The following is a 21,817-nucleotide window of genomic DNA, read 5'->3' on the forward strand; positions in this document are numbered from 1 at the left end:
ATTTTCAAGCTTTTGTGATTTTTATTCAGCTGAGCATTGCTAGTAACCTGTTAGCTGAAATAACCTATCTTCAGGTCTAACTAGGTTTGACTTCCTTAAGCACTAAATGAGTAAGTCTTGAATAGGAAGGCTTGTTGAGAATGTGAGAACATAACTGAAATTATTATTATTATTATTACTATTATTAGGTGCAATAGTCATCAGAATTTTGCAAATTCTGAAGCCAGTGTGATTTATTTTTTTTTTTTTTAACTTATTGGGAGTTTCTGTTGTGGGCCCTAAAAGTTGTTTCATCTTTAAAGTCTGAGTAACTTAAAAATCAAGGTATATGATGAATTCTCTTTCTGTCATTTTATACAACTACTTTATGTCTACATTTGTACAATTTAATGTATATCTAGAACAACATTTTTATAAAAGATTTTGTTAACTGCAAGAGTTGAAGTATGCAGTTTCACGTTTCAGTGATGTTTTAATTAATTGAAAAATAATCTATTTCAAATAGTGCACAGTTTCTTAATATATTGAACTACTGTTTGTGTTAAAAAGAAGCAGCTTTCCAATTATATTAATTATCTTGTTGTATATTATTGATACCAATTGTGTTTACTGTATTTTAGTTTTCATAGTCATCTTTTTCCATGTTTCAAGAGAATCATAGAAATCTTTGTCATTGGTCAGTAATACTTCAATTATCCTGAAGCTTTTATATTTAAATATAAATTACATTTCAACTGAGAGGAAGATAAAAAGGTTTTAGAGAGACTCATTTTATTTACTCACATGATCATTATTATTATGACTAAGTCATAATAAAGTGATGAAATTTATTAATTATGTGATATTCAGGCAGTGTGCTAAGATATGACAAAAACGGTGATTATTGAAATTTGGCATTATGATAGTTTTTGGTACCCTCTGTCTTCAGTTTTTTGAAAGATTTTTTTAGAAATGTTTTTATTTCATATTTACATTTTCTTTAACTGAATTTTAGTATGTAAGTAGTTAGGAATTAGGACTGTTTTAAAAGGATGCCGCATATTTGTGTTATATGTTTTTAATAAATTGTTGATGGATGGTGAGTATTTTTGATATGTGAAGTACGTTGATCAGTATAGGCTTGCTATCTGGCAAGGGATATGTAACAAGAACAGAATGCTTTGCAACTTGTCGGAGTATCAAATACTTACTGTAAACTGCTTAATCGATAAAGTTGTATTCCAAGGTAAGTCCATGGTAGGTAAAATCGCAATTACTGTGTAACACATGATCTTTGTTTCATTATATATATTTCATGAGGGTTTAAGCTACAAACTAGAAATATGTGTGTATCTGAGAGAGAAGTTGATTTCTTTTCATCCATGATGGCATATTACACTACAATATTCATATGTTAAAAAATAAATAAAAATTAAAAACAAAAAGGTGATGTGAAATACACCTTACAGGTAATGAATTTCTCCTGCTCCCTCACAAGTGAAGAAAATGACTTATTTTCTCAAAAAGTACATACAAGAAATGTAAGAATTCCTTCAATTAGACCTGGGCTCTAAATATTTTTTCTATCTAGCATAGCGTTTATGCAATACACTTATTAATTTGTCACACATACTAACAATATACCTAGAATTAAGGCTTTCTGTTGTTTTTGATTTTTAGTAAATTGCTAGTTCATAGTGTATGAAGAAATTATAGCGTTACAAATGCAGATTCTAGGTATCTGCTGCACACTTCAAACTAGTGAGGTTTGGTAAATAAATTTAAACAGAAGAGTAAAGATACTTAGCTGTAGTTTTACCATCCCACTCTTTGAAGCATGAAATTTAAATCAGAGTTCGTCTGCAGAACACACATAATTTGATAGCAGTTAGCAACACAGAATTATATATAGCTATAAAGGGAAAAAAATAAGAGTTCTAGTTTTATTGCTTAATCCAACTGCTATATTTCTTGTTAGTTTATTTCCTGAAGTATTAAAAGCTTTCACAAGTAATTTAGTGGTTGCCTTTTTTTTTTTTTTTTTTTTTTTTTTGCATCTAATTAATAATGATTAAAACACTAGAAGTTCTAATGTAAAAACATTTAAAAAAAAAAAAAAAAGGTGTTAAATGGTGTCCTATTAGGAATTCTGTCTTCTGTTCTGATGCCCATTTCCTTTTTAGATTCAGTCTAATCTATTTTACTATGCAGGGTATTTTTTTAAGCTTTTTTTCTTTAAAGAAGAAAGCCAAGGTTTTGTCTTTATTGTTCTCTCTCTTGAAACGTTCTACAGAGATTGTAGATTTATTTCTTTCTCTGTTAAGAGATAACTGAAGATCAGGCCCGTCTAACTAGGATGAGACCCATAACATTTGTATATGATTATTTTCTGTTTTTCATGATGTAATTTAGGATGTCAGGCTTTTTTTTTTTTTTTTTTTTTTTTGACCAGTATGATTAATTTTCAGTGAATTAGGGGAAAAAAAAAGTGTTTTTGTAATTTCACATTGCTGTGTATGATAGCTGTAGTTTGAACTCCTGCTTCATCCTAGCAAGCACGTTTCCTGGAAGGAATTTTTTCCCTCTCTGCTGTACATTATGGGGGTGAGACAGCAGGATGTATGTTGAGAATTGAGGGGTTTCCATACAAAAGAAAACAGGCCTGTATTACATCTCCCAGTAAGTAGAAATAAGACAACATCGTGTTGAAATGCAGTTCGTACAATTGAAATCAAATACTGAATTTAAGAGTGTTCAGCTGTTTCATATAAGTCAAACGTGTGGTAATGTTTCACCTCACTGTTTCTACAGTGACGTTTTTTCAATATTTTTTTCCTTTTTTCAATATTTTACCTTTTCATCCTTTTGAAATAAAAGCAAGAGCAGTATGGTTTTGCTGAGATTTTATTTGTTAGATTAAAACTCTCTAATATTTGAAAAGTATTGCGTCTGGAGTGGGTCTTTGCAGTTTCCTTTTAGCTGATAATGCTGTTTCCACATCGAGAGCCGCTTCCTTCCTCAGGTAGACTGTCCTTGACCATTTAACATGTACTGCTATATCGTGCTGCTGTAACACTGACAGGTTCTGCCAAGTCAGCATGTATTGTGTCTGTGAAGTAATTTTTTCTCAGTCATACTTGCAGCCTTTTTATGGTTTTAAATATTTTTGCATTTTTGTCACTTAAATTCAGCATCAACTTTTCTCATGTGGTCCCCCAAACCAGTACCAGAGTAGCTGCTTTATAATTATGTGGTTGTCCTGTTTGTCCTTTTCAAATACTGGCCTGATGCTAACTTTGTGAGTGTTGTAGGATTTTCTGAAAACATACTAGACAAATACTTTCTGAGCACGACTTTTGGAACATGTTGCCTAACTACTAATTAAAAACAAACAAACAAACATTAATTCTTCAGAAGATTTTGTTTAATCTCTCAAATTACTGACAGACTAAAATGTTCTGCTTTAGCTGACAGGTTAAATAACTTGGCATAATATTTCCAAGGGGTTTATTTTATCATTAGAAATTAGTCGTGGGGCTATAATCCTGTTTGTCTGTCCTATCAGTCATGATACTTGTGATCATATTTATTCCTTTACCCATCAGTTTGGGTAACCTATGGTTACCACAGATAACTGTTAACCTCTATAACAACTTCTGAACAGCTTTCTCACACCTCGTTGTTAACATGAGGAGTTTCTTATGGCTCATGGGACTGATTTGGAGTGGATTGGGCCATATGACTTTTCCCTTGTTTTCTATTTTTCCTTATAGCTTAACTCCAAGATGATCACATTTGCCTTCCAGGACTCATGAAAACAAAAACACAGGCATTGGATCCTTACCTGAAGCAAGACAGGCTACATTTGCAGATTATAGATCAAACTGTTTGCTACATGCTCCAAACATTCAATGAAGTATACCTGAGAAAATTTGAAAACTATTTTCACTTCATGAAACCTGTAGTTACGAGACTGTGCTCATGGCTGTGCAGAAAAACTGCATTATATGGGAGAACAGATCACATTGTATATATGTATATATTGAAAGCACAGTTACAGTTTGGGATTTCATCCTGTTTTTATTTTGGTCCAACAGTCTAGACTGGGTTCTTGTTCTAATAGTGAATACTCAGGTTATGTCCGTAATGCTGCCCTTCTTGGCCCTAGATCTTGAGGAGAGGCTTTGTTGTGAGCAGAGAGAGCTGACTATGGGTTAACTTTCTCTGAAAAGAAGTGAGTTGTAAAGAGATGAAATGAGTTTGTCTTTTGGCTGGTTGGTTTGTGGTTGAGAAGGCCCAGCCTTGGGCTCCCTGCTCCCAGTAGGATGTCAGGGCCGCCACGGTGGTCAGGGCCTGGTGCACACGGGGCCCAGGGGGAGGCTGAGGGGAACTGGGTCTGCTCAGCCTCAAGAGGAGATATTGCTTCTGCTGAACGGAGGCTATGAAGGTGGAACCAGGCTCTTCTCAGATGAGAAGCAATGAACAGAAGTTACAACATGGGAAATTCCAGTTAGATCTCAAAAATTCACTGTGAGGGTGGTGAGACAGAGGCAGAGTTTCCCCAGAAGTTGTGTAATTTTCCACACTTGGAGCATTCAAAACTTGTCTGGGCAAGGCACTGAGCAGCAAGGTCTAAGTTGGTATTGCCTTGAGCAGATGTTGGACCATATGATCTCTAGAGGCCCTTTCTGGCATAAATCATTCTACTTTAATGGATATAGTGATAGCAGTGTCCAGAATATCAAAAGAGCTATTTAGCCCATATCTGTCTTAGTCTGTATGATATACCAAAGGAGAAAGATCAATACACAGAAGTAGTAAGTGAAAGGTGGATGGCAGTATTACAAAGTACTGAGATTTATTTATTTATTTATTTTTAATGCAATACTGTCCAGAAAATACACATTATAATTGAATGTTGTGTAGCTCTCAGTATTTCACAGCATTTGAGATTAGGCAGATTAAGCCTAATACTTATAGTGACTGTTCTCAATAGCAACACTGTCTGCAGTTAGACATATTTAAATGTTAGTGTTGCTATCATCTAGGCTGTAGGTTGGGTACTTAATGTTTGCTGTTACTGTTTTCTTTATTATACTCCTCTTGCAACTTTTCTTTCCCCCCTTTGGTCTCATTCTGAAACTGGACCTTTCTGACTTGGCATGATCTTCTCTATCCTATGTGTTGTTGCTATAATTTGCTCTGTAATTATGGAGCCATTTGCCCCTTCTGTTTTCTTCCCTGAACTATCAACTTATGTACAGAGCTACACCTTATTCTATTTTTTTTTTAATGCCTCAGCTCAAGCTGACGCTGATTTAAAAACTGAGATTATTAATTTTCTCCCACCCCCAGATATCCTTTTGATTTTTTTCTCTGTTCTGCTGACAGTAGTACTTTCTATCATACAATGTGTTTTTCTTCATCCATTCTTCTCTTAGCCTCATGAAGTTTGTGGCATCTTCTTGTGTTTTGTTCTCAGACGTACAGTACGTACCGTAGATATTTAATTACATGTCTTTGCTACGGTTTTGTTGATTTAAGCTATTTTAAATACAGCTGAAATCTGTTATCTTTCACTGAAAATTCCTAGTAGAAAATAGGTTATTGAATACCTCCAAATAGTCCATTCTGTTTCCTTGTGCCTCTGTTGCTTCCTGACACTCCCACCCGTGGTTTTCATCAGCTTAATTTTGGTTGTGTCTTAAAACTTCATTTTACATCTGTTTTCTGTGTGAATATGCCTCAAGAAGAAAGGCCAATGCTTCACCCTGTAAATCTGGTCGTTTTGTTTAAGACCTTTTTGTTGTGCTTGCTTATGACTAAATTCTGGTTTTGATGGCTGTTATCTGTATATCCAAGTACTGATGATACATCACAATATATATTTCTCTTTTGGGGAATAAAAATAGTGCTTTTTATTTACTTACTTCAAGTGGCTTGTACACAATGAGGATATTTTTCAGGAATTAGGGTCAGGAAAGTGTCTTATTTGTGGACTGCATTGTAAGACATGTTTTATTTCACAATCTCATGGGAGCCTCAGCGAATCTGCCTTTTCCCGGGCAGAGCTGCTTGAGCAGAATTGCATAAGCACATGCCTGAAAAGCAGTAGATTGTAAGGGAGAGGAGTTGTGAAATGGATTGTGAGGCAGCTCACAGAATTTAATTTCTGAATGCAAATCTTCTAAAATCAAGGATCCACTCAGATTCAATACTGTCTTATATTTTTCGAACTGCTTAGGTTACATACATTTGTGCTATATGATACATCTCTTAACATTGTTTTAATTTTTAATGAAAAAGGCTTGAGTTTTTTTTAAGGTGATCTGTTATAGTTGTGCATATTTATTCAATATCTGTGAATTGGATGTTAGTCAAGTGGGCTTTGCATTTGCAATGGATGATGATGTTTGGTAATTTGTAGTCCTTACCTCAGCATGCTTCAGCTGATGGTTTTCAGCCTGGACCATCAACTTTGTAGGATGTTGTATTTAAAGCATCCTCTGCTACTGCTGAAAGTGCTTAGGATTTGGTGAGAACCATTTGCTTCATATCCAGATATATAATAGTGCAAGGGTTTGTCCAGAAAATAATGCAAAACACAGATTGCCCATTCTGTGGGACAGTGGGATTTTTCTAACCTATTTTAGAAAGAGTTCTCTAAAATCTTATAAAGAAATGTCTTTATACCAATAACAAATTAAGGAGCAGTGCTGCACAGCAGATTACACCAACGTTATTAACCTGTGTACATTTGACAATAGTTCATGTGTCTACAAACAAAATCTCAAAGCAGCATATTTGTGTAGCCTGGATTAATTTCAAATAGGTTGTCTTTGTGATTGAACTGATACTATCCAAGAAGCAGGGCTGTTATGATATAAATGTTATCAAACTTGCAAACATGATTTGTGCTGTACTTCCAGTGCATACTGTTGACATCTGCATCCACATTAAATGTTCAGAGAGAGAGCTTAAATGAAAATTGCATCCCTTTAAGATGGATTCAGATCACTTGTAGTATTTCATTTGGTCCTTTTTTTTTTCTTTCTTTTGGTTTATAGTGTTGAGCCCTACCTAACGTTGCAGAGAAATCCAGTAAAACAAAAACCAGTGTCTCTTCTCTGTTAGCATCCATTGCTACCTGTTGTCTCTGTGTTGTTTTATGTTCTTGGTAGTATTTTGCGTTGTGTCAGGTGAGATACTTGTGGCACCTAAATGAGGTTGGGAGCGTTTCACTTGTTCAGGAAGCAGATGTATGATACTGAGCAGAAATATGCTCAGTGTGTATATGTTAATGGGTATATTCAGGATGGATTTCCTTAATGTTGATCAACATACTCCATGACTAAAGAGCCAAAAGAGGAGATTGGCCCTTCCAGTCAGAAGACAGTGACAGTTTTCATTAACTGGGCAGGACAAAGATCAGTCTGATCACTCCACCCAAAAGTTCTTGTGGACTGAATGGGCCATCACATGAAAACTGAATTTGTATGTCTAGCACCTCAGGCAGTTGAGATTTTTGGAGTTCTGGGTCGGTTGTATTTTTGTTTGTTCATTTTACTTTGAAATGAAGTGGTGAACTTGCACATGGATTTGATTAAATGGACAGCTTCTAAAGAGATGTGTGATCAAACCAATTGTATGCTTTTGTCTGTGTACTCTCTAAATCACTGCCTCTTGTGTCTGGACTACAGCAGGGCAGGAATCTGATGGCTGATCATATGCTGTGGGGAACTGTGTAAACAGCAGTCCTGCAGAAGTGGTAAAGATTGGGGTAGCCCTTTGAGCATTATGATAGAATAGCACGTTTTGTGAAGATGCTTGTTTAATTCTCACCACGGCTGGCAGTGCTGCTGGGAGATGAAGTAGTGAGTTTCTTTAGATTGAATCCAGTTAGTAGGATCTTTACTGGTGTGGAGTGGGGAGCATCAATTTACAACACTGCAATGTGCAAACATTTCTTAGGAATGGTGAGTTTTTATAAGGTGGGCTGTGAGGCATCCCAACATGCTGCTGCTGCTGAAAGGAGTTACCTTGCTTCTACCACATCCTTGATCTTAACTAGCCACTTATTTTACTTCTTGTTTTGGTGGGTTGAATCAGCTCAACAACAAAATTAAGTACTTGCTTTCTTTTTCATGCTGGCTCAGGCAGCTCAGTCCACCCAAAAAGAGGGTAAGGCAGGTGGGAGAGACAGGTAGTGGAATCACAGAATCATTTAAGTTGGAAAAGACCCTTAAGATTACCAAGTCCAACCATCCACCTAATGCTACTAAGTCCACCACTAAACCGTGTCCTTAAGCATCACATCCACATGTCTCTTAATACCTCCAGGGATGAGGACTCCACCACTTCCCTGGGCAGCCTGTTCCAATGCTTGATCATCCTCTCCGTGAAGAAATTCTTCCTGAGATCCAATCTGGAGTTCCCCTGGTGCAACTTGAGGCCATTTGCTCACTTTCTATCACTTGTTACCTATGAAAAGTGACCCACATCCTCCTCACTGCAATCTCCTTTCAGGCAGTTGCAGAGAGCAATGAGGTCTCCCCTGAGCTCCTCTTCTTCAGACTAAACAACCCCAGCTCCCTCGGCCACTCCTCATAGGATCTGTTTTATAGGAAGTGCGTGGCCAACATCTAGACCAAAGTAGGAAAGGGTGACTTGTTGAAGAGCACAGATTTAAAGTGCTAAATTGGATGCTCATCTGTCTAACGGAATTTCAGGAAGCCCTGTATTGCTGAGGAGTTATTTTTTACGGCGTCAGGCTCAAAGTTATTTTGCATGTCTTCTTTTTTTTTTTTCCAGTTCCTTAATCACCTAATACTAATGATCTATTTGTCTTTGAGGAGCTGCAGCTTTAGCACTCATTTAAGTAAAGGCAAGGTATTGCCCAGAGAAGCTGTGGATGCCCCATCCCTGGAGGTGCTTAAGGCCAGGCTGGATGGGGCTTTGGGCAACCTGGTGTGGTGGGAGGTGTCCCTGCCCATGGCAGGGGGGTGGGACTGGGTGGGCTTTAAGGTCCCTTCCAACCCAAACCATTCTGTGGTTCTGTGATATGCAGCTAAGAAGGCTGGCACTATGAATTTATCTCTTTGTTGTTATTACCCCAAAGTTATAGCTACCATTTCTCTTTGTTTTTGAAGTAAAGTTAGCTCACAAGGAGTTCATTCAACATTAATTCAACAGTGTTTGTATACTTGTTATATATTATTGTAAGGTAGGAAAGGTGGAGTGTGTCCCAGTAGATACCATTTTATATAAGCAGCTTTGCTGTAATTCTGATATTGAAAATCCATTCCAGAGTCTTTGGAGATTAGTGATGGTGTAAATTTCTCAGAGAGCATGTACCTCATTGTAAATGTCATGCGGAATTGCTTTTTTTAATTATCAATTCCTCTATACCTTATTACAGGAATGCCTGCAGACATATTTTTTTTTTGTATCAAGCAGACATCAGCTTAAGTGTATCTTAGAGCTGAAGTTTGTTACAATGAACTTTAAAAAAATACTTTTTCCCATTTTTGCCATTTTTCAGTAAAAAAGCATTGCTAACTTGTCTAAATCATTTTCTTTGCATGTTCTACCGCAGACAGCTGTCATGAAAATGTGTTTGCTTCTCTGGTAAAGAGTGTCATTGGAGCACTGACTCTCAGGCTGCAATTGCTATTTTGAGCATTAAATTACAATGTTGAAGTCACGTGTAATAGAGTTGTGGCAAAAAGCTTTTAATATTGTCTAAATGGTAGGCTGAGAAATTTCAAAGTATTGTGAGTTCCTATTTCAGCAAAAATACTACTACTTTTTTTTCAGATCTGTTTATTACTAAACAATTGCATTTCTTAAATATGTTTTTAAAATACATAGTATATGGCAAAATGTAAGCTGAAACTGCTCCTTTTTTTTTTTCTTCCCCCTTGAGTGTGTTGTGTGTGTTTTAGAAGAGGTTACTAGCAAATGCCTCTGTAAAGAAGAGAAGTCTCTCTCCGTGCTGGTTCTCAAACTTTCACTGTGTGCCAAATGGTTTTACAGTTGGGAAAACTCTTTAAAAGGGCATGTAGGCAGACTAAAAGAGGAGGAATAAGATAAAGATAAAGAAAATGAGTAGACAATTTGTTCTATTACATGCAAAGAGACATAATACTGGATATACCCCAAGCAGGGAAATTTCAGCTATGCCATCACAGTACATTATAGTGTTTCATAGGGGTAGTATTTTCTTCGAATTAGTTGCCTGAATAGTGAAGAAGAATAAAGTTTATTATTTTGGATAATAATCTGAATAATAATAAGAATAATAAAGTTTATCATTCTGCATTCAGGAGCCCACCATTTCCCTTTTTGTTTCAGACCTTTCTTTAGAAAATCCGAATCCTTAGAGAACTAGTTTCACTGAACTGCCCCAAACCTTTACTTTTCCAACATATAGAAATGTTGTGGTTGTATTTAATAGGAACTATTGAATGCTACTATTGAATTAAATGACACTTCCAGGTATGCTAAATCACCAGCCTGAACCAACATTTGCATTTGTCATTATTTTGACACGCAACAATTTCAGTGCAATAGCAGCTGGTGGTTCCTCTGGATTACCCACTTTTCTTCTCCCATGATTTAGTGGATCTATTTCTGCTGTTGTGGCAGTCTAAAGTGAATCCTCTCCAGTAAGATTTTGCTTCCTGAATCAGAATTAATATCGAGGAGAAGAAATAAATGTGCTGGCCTCAGATTATTTTTTTTTCTCATTTCTGCAGAGCTCTTCCATAGCTCTTAGTGTGCCATCCTAGCCCAGGGAAGGTTTTGTCAGGATTATCCTGAAAGGGTTATCAGATATACAAAGAGTTAGGGAACAGCAACATGCTTGAATATGTAGTAAAGTTGATTTCTACGGACAGCAGCACTGACTCAGCTGGGAGAGGTGGGTGGTGAGCAAGAGAGGAGCTCCTCTAACACCAAAGCTGGAGAAGTTCACTCCTTGACTTCTGGATCTCAGCCTTCCCTGGGCCATCTGGTGGTCATTTCTGCAGGGCTGGTAACAGCAGCACAAGGTCCATTATATTCAATACTGAATTATTTTGGAACTGGTGCTCACGTCTGATGTGCTATTCCCCACCCCATTCAGAACAATTAAAAATAGGATATTATTTTGTACCTCATTGGTAAGGGGTTTTATGGTTTAGAGAACTTTCTCTCTACAAAACACTTTTCAAAAGGAAGAAAGTCAGGATTTAAAACACATCTTGTGATGAGTATAACTAGATGGGCTATATTTAAGAAAATAATCTCTCCAATCCTAAACCTTTTTTTTTTTTTTTTCTTTTTCTGGCATTCCATCTCTTTGGGGAGAAAGGAAGCATATTTTAGAGTAGGGAATGCATCATGAGCAAAATTCAGGGCAAAATTCATCTTGGCTAACAAAACATCTCCGGATAAGCCATAGCATCCCGTATTGAAGATATGCTGATTTGTAAAAGGGGAAATCAGATTTCATTACTCAGAGGAAAGCACCGTGTAGACTTAAATACCACAATTTGGAGGAGATCCCATTTGTTAGAAGGATGTCTCATCTGGATGCCATTTTGGGGCAATAAAATTTGTGTGCTTTCCAACAAGGTATTTTCTGAGGCCCACAGTGCTTTTTGCAGTGATGTCAAGGCACTGGGGCCTTTGAATCCAGTTCTGGTAAGTGGCTTTGTGGCTACACAGCAGCCTAGAAGGCTGCTGAGCTGCTTTCAACCCACCCAGCAAATTGAGCAGGTTGGCTTGTGGGGCTGTTTTGAAGGATTTTCTCTTGTGCTAACAATGAATAAATTAAAGAATGAGTAAAGGGTAAGGGTAGGTCTCTGCAGGTGACCTTAATTCCCAAGTTGCCTGCCATTGTGTCTGCCTTTCTGCACACAAACTCAGCCCCCCACCCCCCTTTTTTTTTCTCTTGAGGATTTCAGAATACTCTACTTAAAACAGCTCATGTTAGATATGAATGCCCAGAAAATGGCAAATTTTACCCTGTGATTCTTCTAGCTACTGCTTTGGTTAGTGTGTTGTATGAAGTACCATCCTGAACAAAGAGTTAAAGAAAATAATTGCAGAAAAGCAGCATATCCCTGATTCATACAATAATCAATGAAATGTAGCCTTGTGAACCTGATCTCTTTTAAGGGTTGCATTGGAAGAAGTTAGACTTCTAGACTGTTTTGTTTTTTTTACTCATGTTCATTTCAGGGTTATGTTGCTGACAGACTTAACAGCAAGATTTCAGAAAAGTCATTGTTAGGGCTGCTATCTGCTGAATTTGGTGAGAGATTCAGACCAAAATAATTTTAAATAACTGCCTGCAACTGACTTAATTTGTCTGTACTGTGTTATTTTGTTGTAAATAAAATGAGAAATATTTTTTCCAAATAAGTGTGTTTACTCATAATACATTGAGCAGGATCTATATTTATTTAAATTTAAAATGTTCAAGATTATTCTGAATAACAAGGTGTACTTTTTTTAATTGATTAAAGTTCTTATCTGGGGTTTTACCGGTTTAAAAAAGTAGGTGGTCTGTGTTTGACTTTCATAATTACATAAATATATAACCTTCAAATTGAACACCACAAATATCTTAATCCTGAAATATATATATTTATTCTTCACATAGGGGAATAATTTTAAAGAAGAACCACGGGCACCCATTGACAAAAGCAAAGCAAGGGAAAAAGCGAAGAAGAAGCAAAAAAATGAAAGGCAATCGTACAGAAATCGTGAAGAAAAAGTTAGGTGGAGCATCTCATCTCATTGCAGACGGCCAGGAAACATCCGAAAGTGAGGAGGATGATTCAGAAGAAGGAAACAAAAAGTCTTTGTCCACATTCAGTGAAGGTCCTGAGGATCCAGTAACAGGTTGTGAAGAACAGACAAAGGATGACCGTGAAAGCCTTAAAGAATTTGCAAGGTTCTCAAAAGAAGGGTCTCCCATCACTGTGCCTGAGATCTCAGCTGTGTCCAGCAGTGCACTGGAAAATGAGTTGCCTGTAGAAAGCGACAGTTCACTTCTAACAGATGTAAAACCTTTTTGTACTGTAAGTCTAACCAAAAATGCTTTTGATTTTGAGGGAACAAATCAAAGGCGCGATGAAAATCTTTGCAAGAACAGTTCCCTAAAAATAAACAATGATAAAAATTCCATCCAAAAAACAAAATGCAACTGTGAAGATAACAGTCTGCTGTCGAGCACAGAAAAAGAACTTAAAATTACATGTGAACCTGACATGGAAGCTAAACTGTCATGTTTAAATGGTGAAAAAAAAGAAGTCTCTTTGTGTTCCAATTCAAAACTAAATGATGATGTGCCTGATAGTAACACAGACAATAAAAGTGCATTAAAACCAGAAGAGAATTTCTCTAATGGCCAGGCTTTTTTTTCAATTAATTTATCTACCGAGAAATTGCAGCTGGGCTCTGACAGACAATTTTCTATCTCTTCTTGGTCTGAGGATGAGTCTGTAGGCAAACAAAGACGAAAAAACATGAGGAAACCTAAACAGATTTGTACTAGCGGTTCAACAGAGCTAAACTGCCATCAGTCAAATGAAGGACTGGTAAAGGAAAACCACCAGGTACCATTTACTGAGGAAGCTGGTAATGTAATAAGCAATGGTCTGTTGGGATCTCCCACTGGTGAAATGCACATGGGTTCGCTTGAGGAATCCAGAAACACCTCCCCACATGGTTCAGGTGAAGTAAACGTTCCAAAAAATGATGCTGCACTGGTTGCATCACGGAGGAAAAGACACAGGAGAATTGTCAACTTGGCACCAAAGTTTAATGTACCAAGAGAGATTGCTGGTAGCACAGCGGGAGGGAAGGAAGTCCCATTAAAAGATGATGGTCCCTCAAAAAGTGTTGTAGAAGTGGAGAAAAAGAGCTTTCTAAACAAAGACTTTGGAGAGGAATGTGAACAAAACCTGGAATTTCTGGAATGTTCTGCACCTTACAGTGTCCCGGAGGCTCCCTGTTCCATGCCCACCCCTGATGTGGATTCTCTGTTACAAGATATTTCATGTATCCATTTGGGACAATCTTCTCCTCTACCAAAATATTCTTGTAGTGTTTGTGTCATTTCCAGGACAGAGGAGGAGCAAGCTAGTACTCCTAGGCAACAGCAGGTGGTTGATGAAAAAACGAGCGAGAATGAACACGACTCTTCAGAGGTTACAAATAAACAACCAGATATTTTGTCTTCTCTTAAAGTTCCTTCTGAATATCCAGAAGATCCTTGTGTATTGGAAAGCTGTGTTGAAAACGCACACAGAACGGATGATCCAGAGCCATCAGAGGCCTTTCCACCTGAAGATACTCAAGATGTGACTATGAAAACCAGCTTTCTGGGACTTCCCTTATCAATAGGATTTGCGTTTCAACTTGTGCAGCTCTTTGGTTCTCCAGGTCTTCCACTGGGTAATACTCTTCTTACTACTGCTATATAAATATTTATATATATGTCTGTGAGTAAATATTAATTTTCATTACAGGTAACAATTAATGACATATTAACCCTATTGAGAGGAATCACTGCTGCTTTGGTGATTTATTTATTTATTTTTTTAACCCAAAGTCATCTTCAAGTATCTGTCCAAGGGCCCATTAGGTTTGGCCTCATGTGTGCAGTCTCTGTAGTAGAAGTTCTTAGCATATTTAAATCCGAAGCATGAAGCTCTTGTTGGTGTTTTAATGCATCATACCGAGTAAGACTTTATTTTGTTGATTACAAAACTAAGTGGAAGACATGACACAAAATGTGTGCTTTTACTTAAAGTTTGCATGTTAGATTTTTTTTATTTCACCTGGTGAATATGGTAGCATTCCCTTTTCTTTGTTTAGCGAAGTTCTCCTAGACCCCTCTGTGGCTTAGACATGGTTGAAATGCTTTCCCGGAATCTAATTTAATTTCCAAGTGCATATCAAACTCACAGGATGCACTTGCTAATAGGCAATACTTTGTTTTTAATCACATGTGATTAAGAAGTGTCATAACAGTATGCTTGCCTTCCAGACCCCTCCACTTGTCATACTTTTGTACTTTCAGTTTAGACATTTTAAGTTAGCAGTAGGATCAATCCTCAAAGGAGTTGTGTGTGGCAAGTGTGATGTCCAAATTACTGCAAGCTGACATGGCTCCAGAGCTGTAGTTAGTGACAAGAAGCATGTTTGGAAATCACTGCAGTGCATCGTGATGAAAGAGTAGTGTTCCCCGTGTGTAAAGTCCCGCAACTTCTTGGTCCAAATTTAGTTTATGAAAAAACAGTAGCTTTGATTTAGCAAACAAAGAGATTTTTGCAGACCAGATTTTGAACGCATAGGCCTTTACACCTGTTTGTTTCAATAGAATATAAACTTAACCATGTACCCTCGTGAAAGTTGTCAGACAGCTGAAGAGCAGCTTATGTTCTGTCTGTACACCAAAACTGACTTCCAGGTTCTTTGTTTTTATTGTAAAAGTTGATGGTATTGCTACATGTCAGAAAAGTGATGGCAAACCACTGGCAGCACTACCAGGCTTGGGGTGGTGCCCAAGGAACCTGCAGTGCTGCTTTATCTCAGCTTGGCACCACGCACCAAAGCATTTGCATATAGAGCTAAACAGAGCTATGAAGAACTGGAGAAGTCTTCAGCTCTTATATACATGATATTATTCTCCTCCAAACTTGGCATTCATGTCTGTGATGTTAAATGCCACTGTCTAGGAGGGACTGGAGTTGGCCATGACTTAAAAAAGTGATCTGCCAGGGGAAAAAAAAAAAAAAAAAAAAAAAAAAAGGAAACACAAAAAAACACAGAAAAAAAAAAAAAAAACAACACAACAGGCATTCAGAAACACTTTACTGCATAGCACATCAAATGTCATTCTTTGAGTGAATTTCTCTGGTGTTTAGATGAGTTTCCTTTGGAAGCAACCTTTAAGAAAATACAAAGCCCTCCTAATATCTCTCTGAAGCTCTGCCAGCTTGTGATTGCTGTGTTTTTTTCCCTTAAAACTGTGAATGCTCAATGCAGAACACTGGTCATATTCTGATTTTACCATAATTCTCCCACAAACTCAAAAACACTTGTGCTTTTTTTTTTTTTCGTGGCCTGTTATATATTAACAGGCTATTGTTTAATGATGTACACAGTCAAATTGTAGTATTTTACCTGACTGGCAATTGCAGTCAATTTCTGTTGAAATTATTTGTGGGGAAATTTTTTGGCAAGTAAATGTCCTTGGATATTTATAAATGAAAGATTTAGTTGATTTATTTTCTTAGATGTTTGTCGTGTAAGCATAGGACATACTTTAGACTGCTGTCCTATAAAGAATCTCTTTTCAGCTTCTTAAACAGTGAAGAGTTGTTGCAGCTCAAATATTAGAAAGTAATTAAAATTTTAATTAAACATTAGAAGCATTTTGTTTGCTTTGTTACTGAAATTGCATTTTGTTTAATTTACAGGCTGAGAGCTTTCTGTGGGTCTTGTTTGTGCAGTGTTTCAGAGGAGGGTGTGGGGGAGCTTTAAGTGTGGTAGGAAAGCCTTTGCCTAGAAAAAGAAACCAAAACCAAATCTCTGCCCCCTTCCCATGCACTGGCCTTAGATTCTGTAAAACCTAAATTTTGACTTTGCTGCTGGCTCATGTAGATATCTGCTCAGTTTAAAATGTCTACGTACTTAAGTCTGCAAAAACTATAAAGTGATATATTTTGGCTATGAAGAGATCTGAACACTCAACTGCAAAAATATTTTCTTCTGCAGAATCCTTGTTGCCAGATGATTATGTAGTTCCTCTTGACTGGAAAGTTTCAAAGATGATCTATTTACTGTGGAAGACCTCTGTGGAGGTACGAATTTTAGGGGATTTCGGAAGGCTTTCCAATAGTCCAGGTGTAAAGAGGAAGCATTCAGTTCGTGAAGCAAAATGTTACTCTTTGCTAATAAAATTTGCTTTGTTTTTTTAATACTCACCACGAGGAGATGGATGCTTTGTGTACTCTTTTGAATATTTCCAGAACCAGCTCCAGGCCCTGGTAGGGTTCAGATTTTGAATGGTCTGCTTCACAAATACATACGAAGTAGCTAAAGGAGATAAAAACCAAAAACAAAAAAACATTTTTGTTGATGCTTTTGTCCTGACTTGGCCTACGTTAAATACAACCTAGCATATCTAATTGTTCTCCTCCTTGTGTTCTTATCATCTAAGCAAGTGCCATCCTCCTCCACTAGCATTAATTTCTTCACGGCTACTTCTACCGAGACCTGTAGCAGAGAAGTCACTCTGAATGATTGGCAGCAGCCTAATTCTCCTTGTCTAATCAGAAACTTACCTACAAATTACTTTTTTTTTTTTTTTTTGCTCCTTCCCACGGTAGCTGTTGCTTTGTGAAGGTTGGTTTTACTTAAGGAGCACTGTACTGCTGGTAGTGGAAATGAGGAAAATCCCATAAATAAAATGAATTACTGACTGTAAAATAGAATATGGACCTTGTTCTGTCTCAGAATAACAAAATCTTCTGTTGCATATTTTCTCTTCTTCTCTGGTCTATTATTATTTGTTTTAGGAGAAACAGAAAACCAGTGGATTGCAAAATGGAAACACTTTGGCTGGTAAGTCTATTTTGTGATACAAAACCTGTATAAAGCGCTTGTAGATCAGAGAAAATAGTTAATGCTGAAGTGAAGTGTGCCAAAGATTTTCAGCACGAATGAGAGACAACACGCCTTTTTGTGTAAAATCAGTAGGATATGGTAAATAAATGTGTCTCCATTGATTGCGTACATGGTATGGCAGAGCTGCAGTCTCTGTGAGCCATCGCTTCACATTCCCTGACTCACGTACTGAAATTCTTTGTGTTTTAGACTTTTCCATAAGAGCATTAATCAAATATTTAGCTCAAGTTTGTCCTATTCCAGATCGGAAGGAAATTTAACATGAAAAAGTCTTTCTTTAGACTTTTCTCTGAAAAATGGAGCATCTTCAACATAATGGTTGCCAAAGACTGCCATCTTAATAATAAGTGAGGCTCTTGAACAGCAACATTATCAAGGTCCATGGGAAGCCTGGGGTTTCCACATTAATTCCTCCCGTGTGTAGATTATGGATGATTGCCATGTTAGTTTAGTATAATTTAGTATAAACTGCATAATGAGATTAAAAATACACAATAGTTGCTTGCTGGAAGCTCGGATTTGGTGTCAGAAATAGGAGAGGTTTTTTAATCAAAAAAGGAGAAAAGGAAGCTCTTCACTTGGAGAGCTTAGAGGAAGCAGAAGAGTAGCATATATAAGTATATAGGTGTATACATCTGTCAGAGACAAACCTGAAAAAACTGGTGTATTTGAATTTACCTGAATTGGCCATTCAGGGGGCAAAATAAATGAGCATTCTGATGAAACGAAGCTTGTTCTACAAATACTCTATCCTGACTTAATCCCTGAAATTATTTTATATAATTTGTATCTTTGGCTGCAGTTAGCATATGTTTGTTTTTTAGATGATATTATTAGCCTTGAAGATCTAAATAAAAATTGCCAAGAGAATGAAGATGCTTCTGAAACGCTTCCAGAAACAGAATTACAAGGGCTCATAGAAGAGAGCATCACAAGCTATGCTGGCAGTGGCTGTCTGGATACTGTGCTTCCTCAGTCGTGACTGACCATCTTTAAAAAAAACAAACCTGCATGAAGGAAAAGGTAATCAGTCACACCTGTGACAGAGTTATTAAATGTTTTAATTCTTGTATATTTGACCAAACATCTAAAGAACATTAGTCATCATAATTTTTAAGATGCATTTAGCACCAACCAACATACTTGATTTTTTTCTTCAGATTAGGGTTGAGGTGAATTTTGTGCATGTGTTTGCTTTTGTGGCTTTGTTTGCCTTTTTTTGTCTTATTTTGTTTTTAAACCGTAATGGGGAATGTTTTGTTTGTTGTTGTTTTTTTTTTTTTTTTTTTTTTTTTTTGCTATTAAAGCGGTATGTTTTTTTTTTCCTCCTCAAAATCTAAAAAATAAAAAATCTAAATCTGCCTGGTGAAGTGAAAGCGATGGTCTGGGATGCCTAAAAGCTGGACTTCATTGGCAGCTTGGTTACTGTGGTGGTCTGTAGTGAGTAATGTCACAGTTCCTGTTACTCTGTGAGCTGCTCATTGCAGCCTATCTCCACCCAAAGCATGAATTTAAGAAAGTCTTGAATATTCACTGCAGATTAAAACCCAACTTTTTTCCATCCTGCCAGTTTTCCCCTGCTACTTCTGCATGTCAGAAGTAGCCCCATTTTTGCATGTCAGCTTCTCCTGTTTGTTTTTCTCTCCTACCTGTAGTTCTTCTGCACTCATATGCCATATCTTTTTCCTCAGTTGTTTGGATTTTTAAGGCTTCTTCTATTGCGTATCCCTTTCTTTGTTTGAACTTGTAGTTGTTAGTAATAAGCAACTATATAAATCCATTGAAAGAAATAAGAGCGATCAGTTTTTGAAGAGCTCTGCTCACTCTTATTGCCTATACCTTTATCTGGTTGCTGAATTTAGTAAACTGTTTATTTCCCTTATCTTTTTATGCTGTATCTCTGCCATGCTGCTCCCCAAAGCCTCCATCTCCTGCTTGCTGTGCAGGCAGAGGCAGCGATCCTCAGCCCCAGGTATTGGGGAGCCAGACCCTAGCTGCTGCTGTGAAACAAAATTCTGCAACTGAGCTTCCACGTGCCATTTTTGCAATGTCTTGGAGTAATTTACCTTGCTAACCTGCAGGAAAGAAATGGAAAGCTTTCTGCTGGGCTGGAAAACTTAGATGAGTATGTATACAGTCCAACCAAGTGCAACTGTATGTGGAAAGCATCTCTTAGGGTTATCGATAGGACCTTACACCCGTTTTGAGGGATAGGATCATCTTTCCTTACCCCATAATCAATATTTTCTGGTTGCTGATTCAGGGAAACTTACCAAGAATGGTGTCAGAGTGATTGTAAAACTGCCCCAGTGAACATCTCTAAATGTTAACATGGATTAAATTCCATCAAATGTCAGAACTTCTTTTCAAAAAAAGCAAGAAAACAGATGCATTTCTATTGAAAGATATTTAAGTCATGGAAAATAAATGGGGAGCTAAAGGGTCTGGAATGATGGTATTAGATTTGAGAATAACTAAGCATTACTGGCCAAGTGAAACTTAGTTATTAGCCAGATGATCTTGCTTCTGTATTAATGTTGCATAAGGCTGTTCTTACTGAAAGGCGAGAGTGAACAGTGGTGGTGTTCCTCTGTAAATACACAGAGTTAATCTCAAGTAGTTTTGAGAGCTCCTTGTCGCAGCATTGGCAGTACATCAGTATTTGCTGTGGAGATTAAGCAAGAGATCCCGATTTAAAAATAAAAAATGCTGAGATCAGTGAAAACAGCATATTATTTTGGTGTGTAGGTCTCCTTAGGCCAGGAACCTGCAGTACAAGATGCCAATACAAATATAGAACAGGATGACAAAAGCTGATTGCAGTTTAAGCATTTATCTGCCTTTATTATTACAAAATTAAAGCTGGCATGCTTGTGTTTGAAGTGCAGAGGTCGCTTTGCAGTAACTCCCTGCAGGGACATTTCCTCCAGGACAGCACAGCAGAGCAGGTGTTTTGGTGAGACATGTCTCCTGATGATATATGTTATCAGTCCTCCCTTTCCTGGCCGTGATATTGCTGTCATCTCCCTTTGTTGGATGCAGTGCTTCTGCAGCCAGAGCAAAGCAGGTCAGCTGTATGATCCAATGCAGAGCTGACATCCAAAAAGTGTTCAGTCTGGACCATCAGGATGAAATGAATTCTTAGAGCCATGCAGGGCATAGGGTAAGGTGCAGCAAAACGTGCCTGGGAGAGGCAGAAGAGAAAGCTGCTTGTGCTGAATAATAGGAAACTTCATCAGACTGCAGTTTCATCAGTGGTTTAAATTTGCATTAGCTAATGGTGCTTCTGAAAAGAGCAGGAAGAGCTGCTCGTTCCTAAAGCTGCACAGCCTGCTCTTGCACTGCTACAGGTATTGGTAGCATGATGCAGGGAACTTTATGCAGAAGCTGATCTTGGTTGGAAACCAAATGTTTTGTGGGATGGGTTTGAAGGTGAAATGAGTAAAGAATTACCAGAACTGCTGGTGTGAAAAGGGCTGTGTGTTTAGTGCAGATCCGTATGCAGGTCATACGTGCACTTGCTTTGCATACCATGGTTTGATGTGCAGACCTCTGTGCTTGAGCGGATGCTGTGCGCAGGCCCGTTGTGTACCACCAGATGCTCCTAAATGCTCTGTGAGGGCACTTTCCAGGCATGTAGAGCAGCAGAAAGATGCTTGAAAGTGAGTGTGAGGTGGCTGGCAAATAGGTCAAATCAGAGAGGAGCTGTCAGTGGTGGTGAATGAGAAGCGATAGGAAGGGTGGAATCAAGACTCCCAAAGCTTTGGTGTTAAAACTTTTGGCTTCTGTTTGATGCAGGAGATGAAGGAGTCGCAGGTCTGATGGTGGCAAAAACAAGGATGATGTGGGAACTGAACAGGAAAGAGAATTGTGATAAAAGCAATATATACATATAAATATCAGGAAGCATGAAAAAAGCACCCAGAATTATAACCAGAAAAACTCATCTATCTGTTACAGTGCTTTCCAGGAGGACCTGGCCTAAAATATACTTAGAGATCATAATTAGTAGTAGAAATAAGAGGAAATAAAAAATAAGAGAAAAATAAGAGGAAAAAATAATAAATATGAGGAAATTTAAAAAAAAAATATAAAAGAAAATGTCCACCATGTCACTCTTCTCCTTATTTTTAAATCTCAAGATTGCTAG

General features: G+C 37.5%; 1 protein-coding gene across 3 annotated transcripts in view; it reads left to right on the forward strand.

Moving 5' to 3' along the window:
* Nucleotides 1-21,817, forward strand: part of N4BP2L2 (NEDD4 binding protein 2 like 2) — a 45,146-nt gene that overhangs the window by 21,375 nt on the left and 1,954 nt on the right. For all 3 annotated transcript variants that reach the window (XM_032190734.1, XM_032190725.1, XM_032190744.1), the window contains exons 7-10: nt 12,629-14,427; nt 16,756-16,841; nt 17,559-17,604; nt 18,492-18,690. In XM_032190734.1, the coding sequence (XP_032046625.1) occupies nt 12,629-14,427; nt 16,756-16,841; nt 17,559-17,604; nt 18,492-18,649 (2,089 nt within the window). In that variant the 3' untranslated portion in view covers nt 18,650-18,690. The remainder of the gene's footprint in view (nt 1-12,628; nt 14,428-16,755; nt 16,842-17,558; nt 17,605-18,491; nt 18,691-21,817) is intronic.

Source organism: Aythya fuligula, chromosome 1, assembly GCF_009819795.1.
Source record: "Aythya fuligula isolate bAytFul2 chromosome 1, bAytFul2.pri, whole genome shotgun sequence".
NCBI classification, from domain to species: domain Eukaryota; kingdom Metazoa; phylum Chordata; class Aves; order Anseriformes; family Anatidae; genus Aythya; species Aythya fuligula.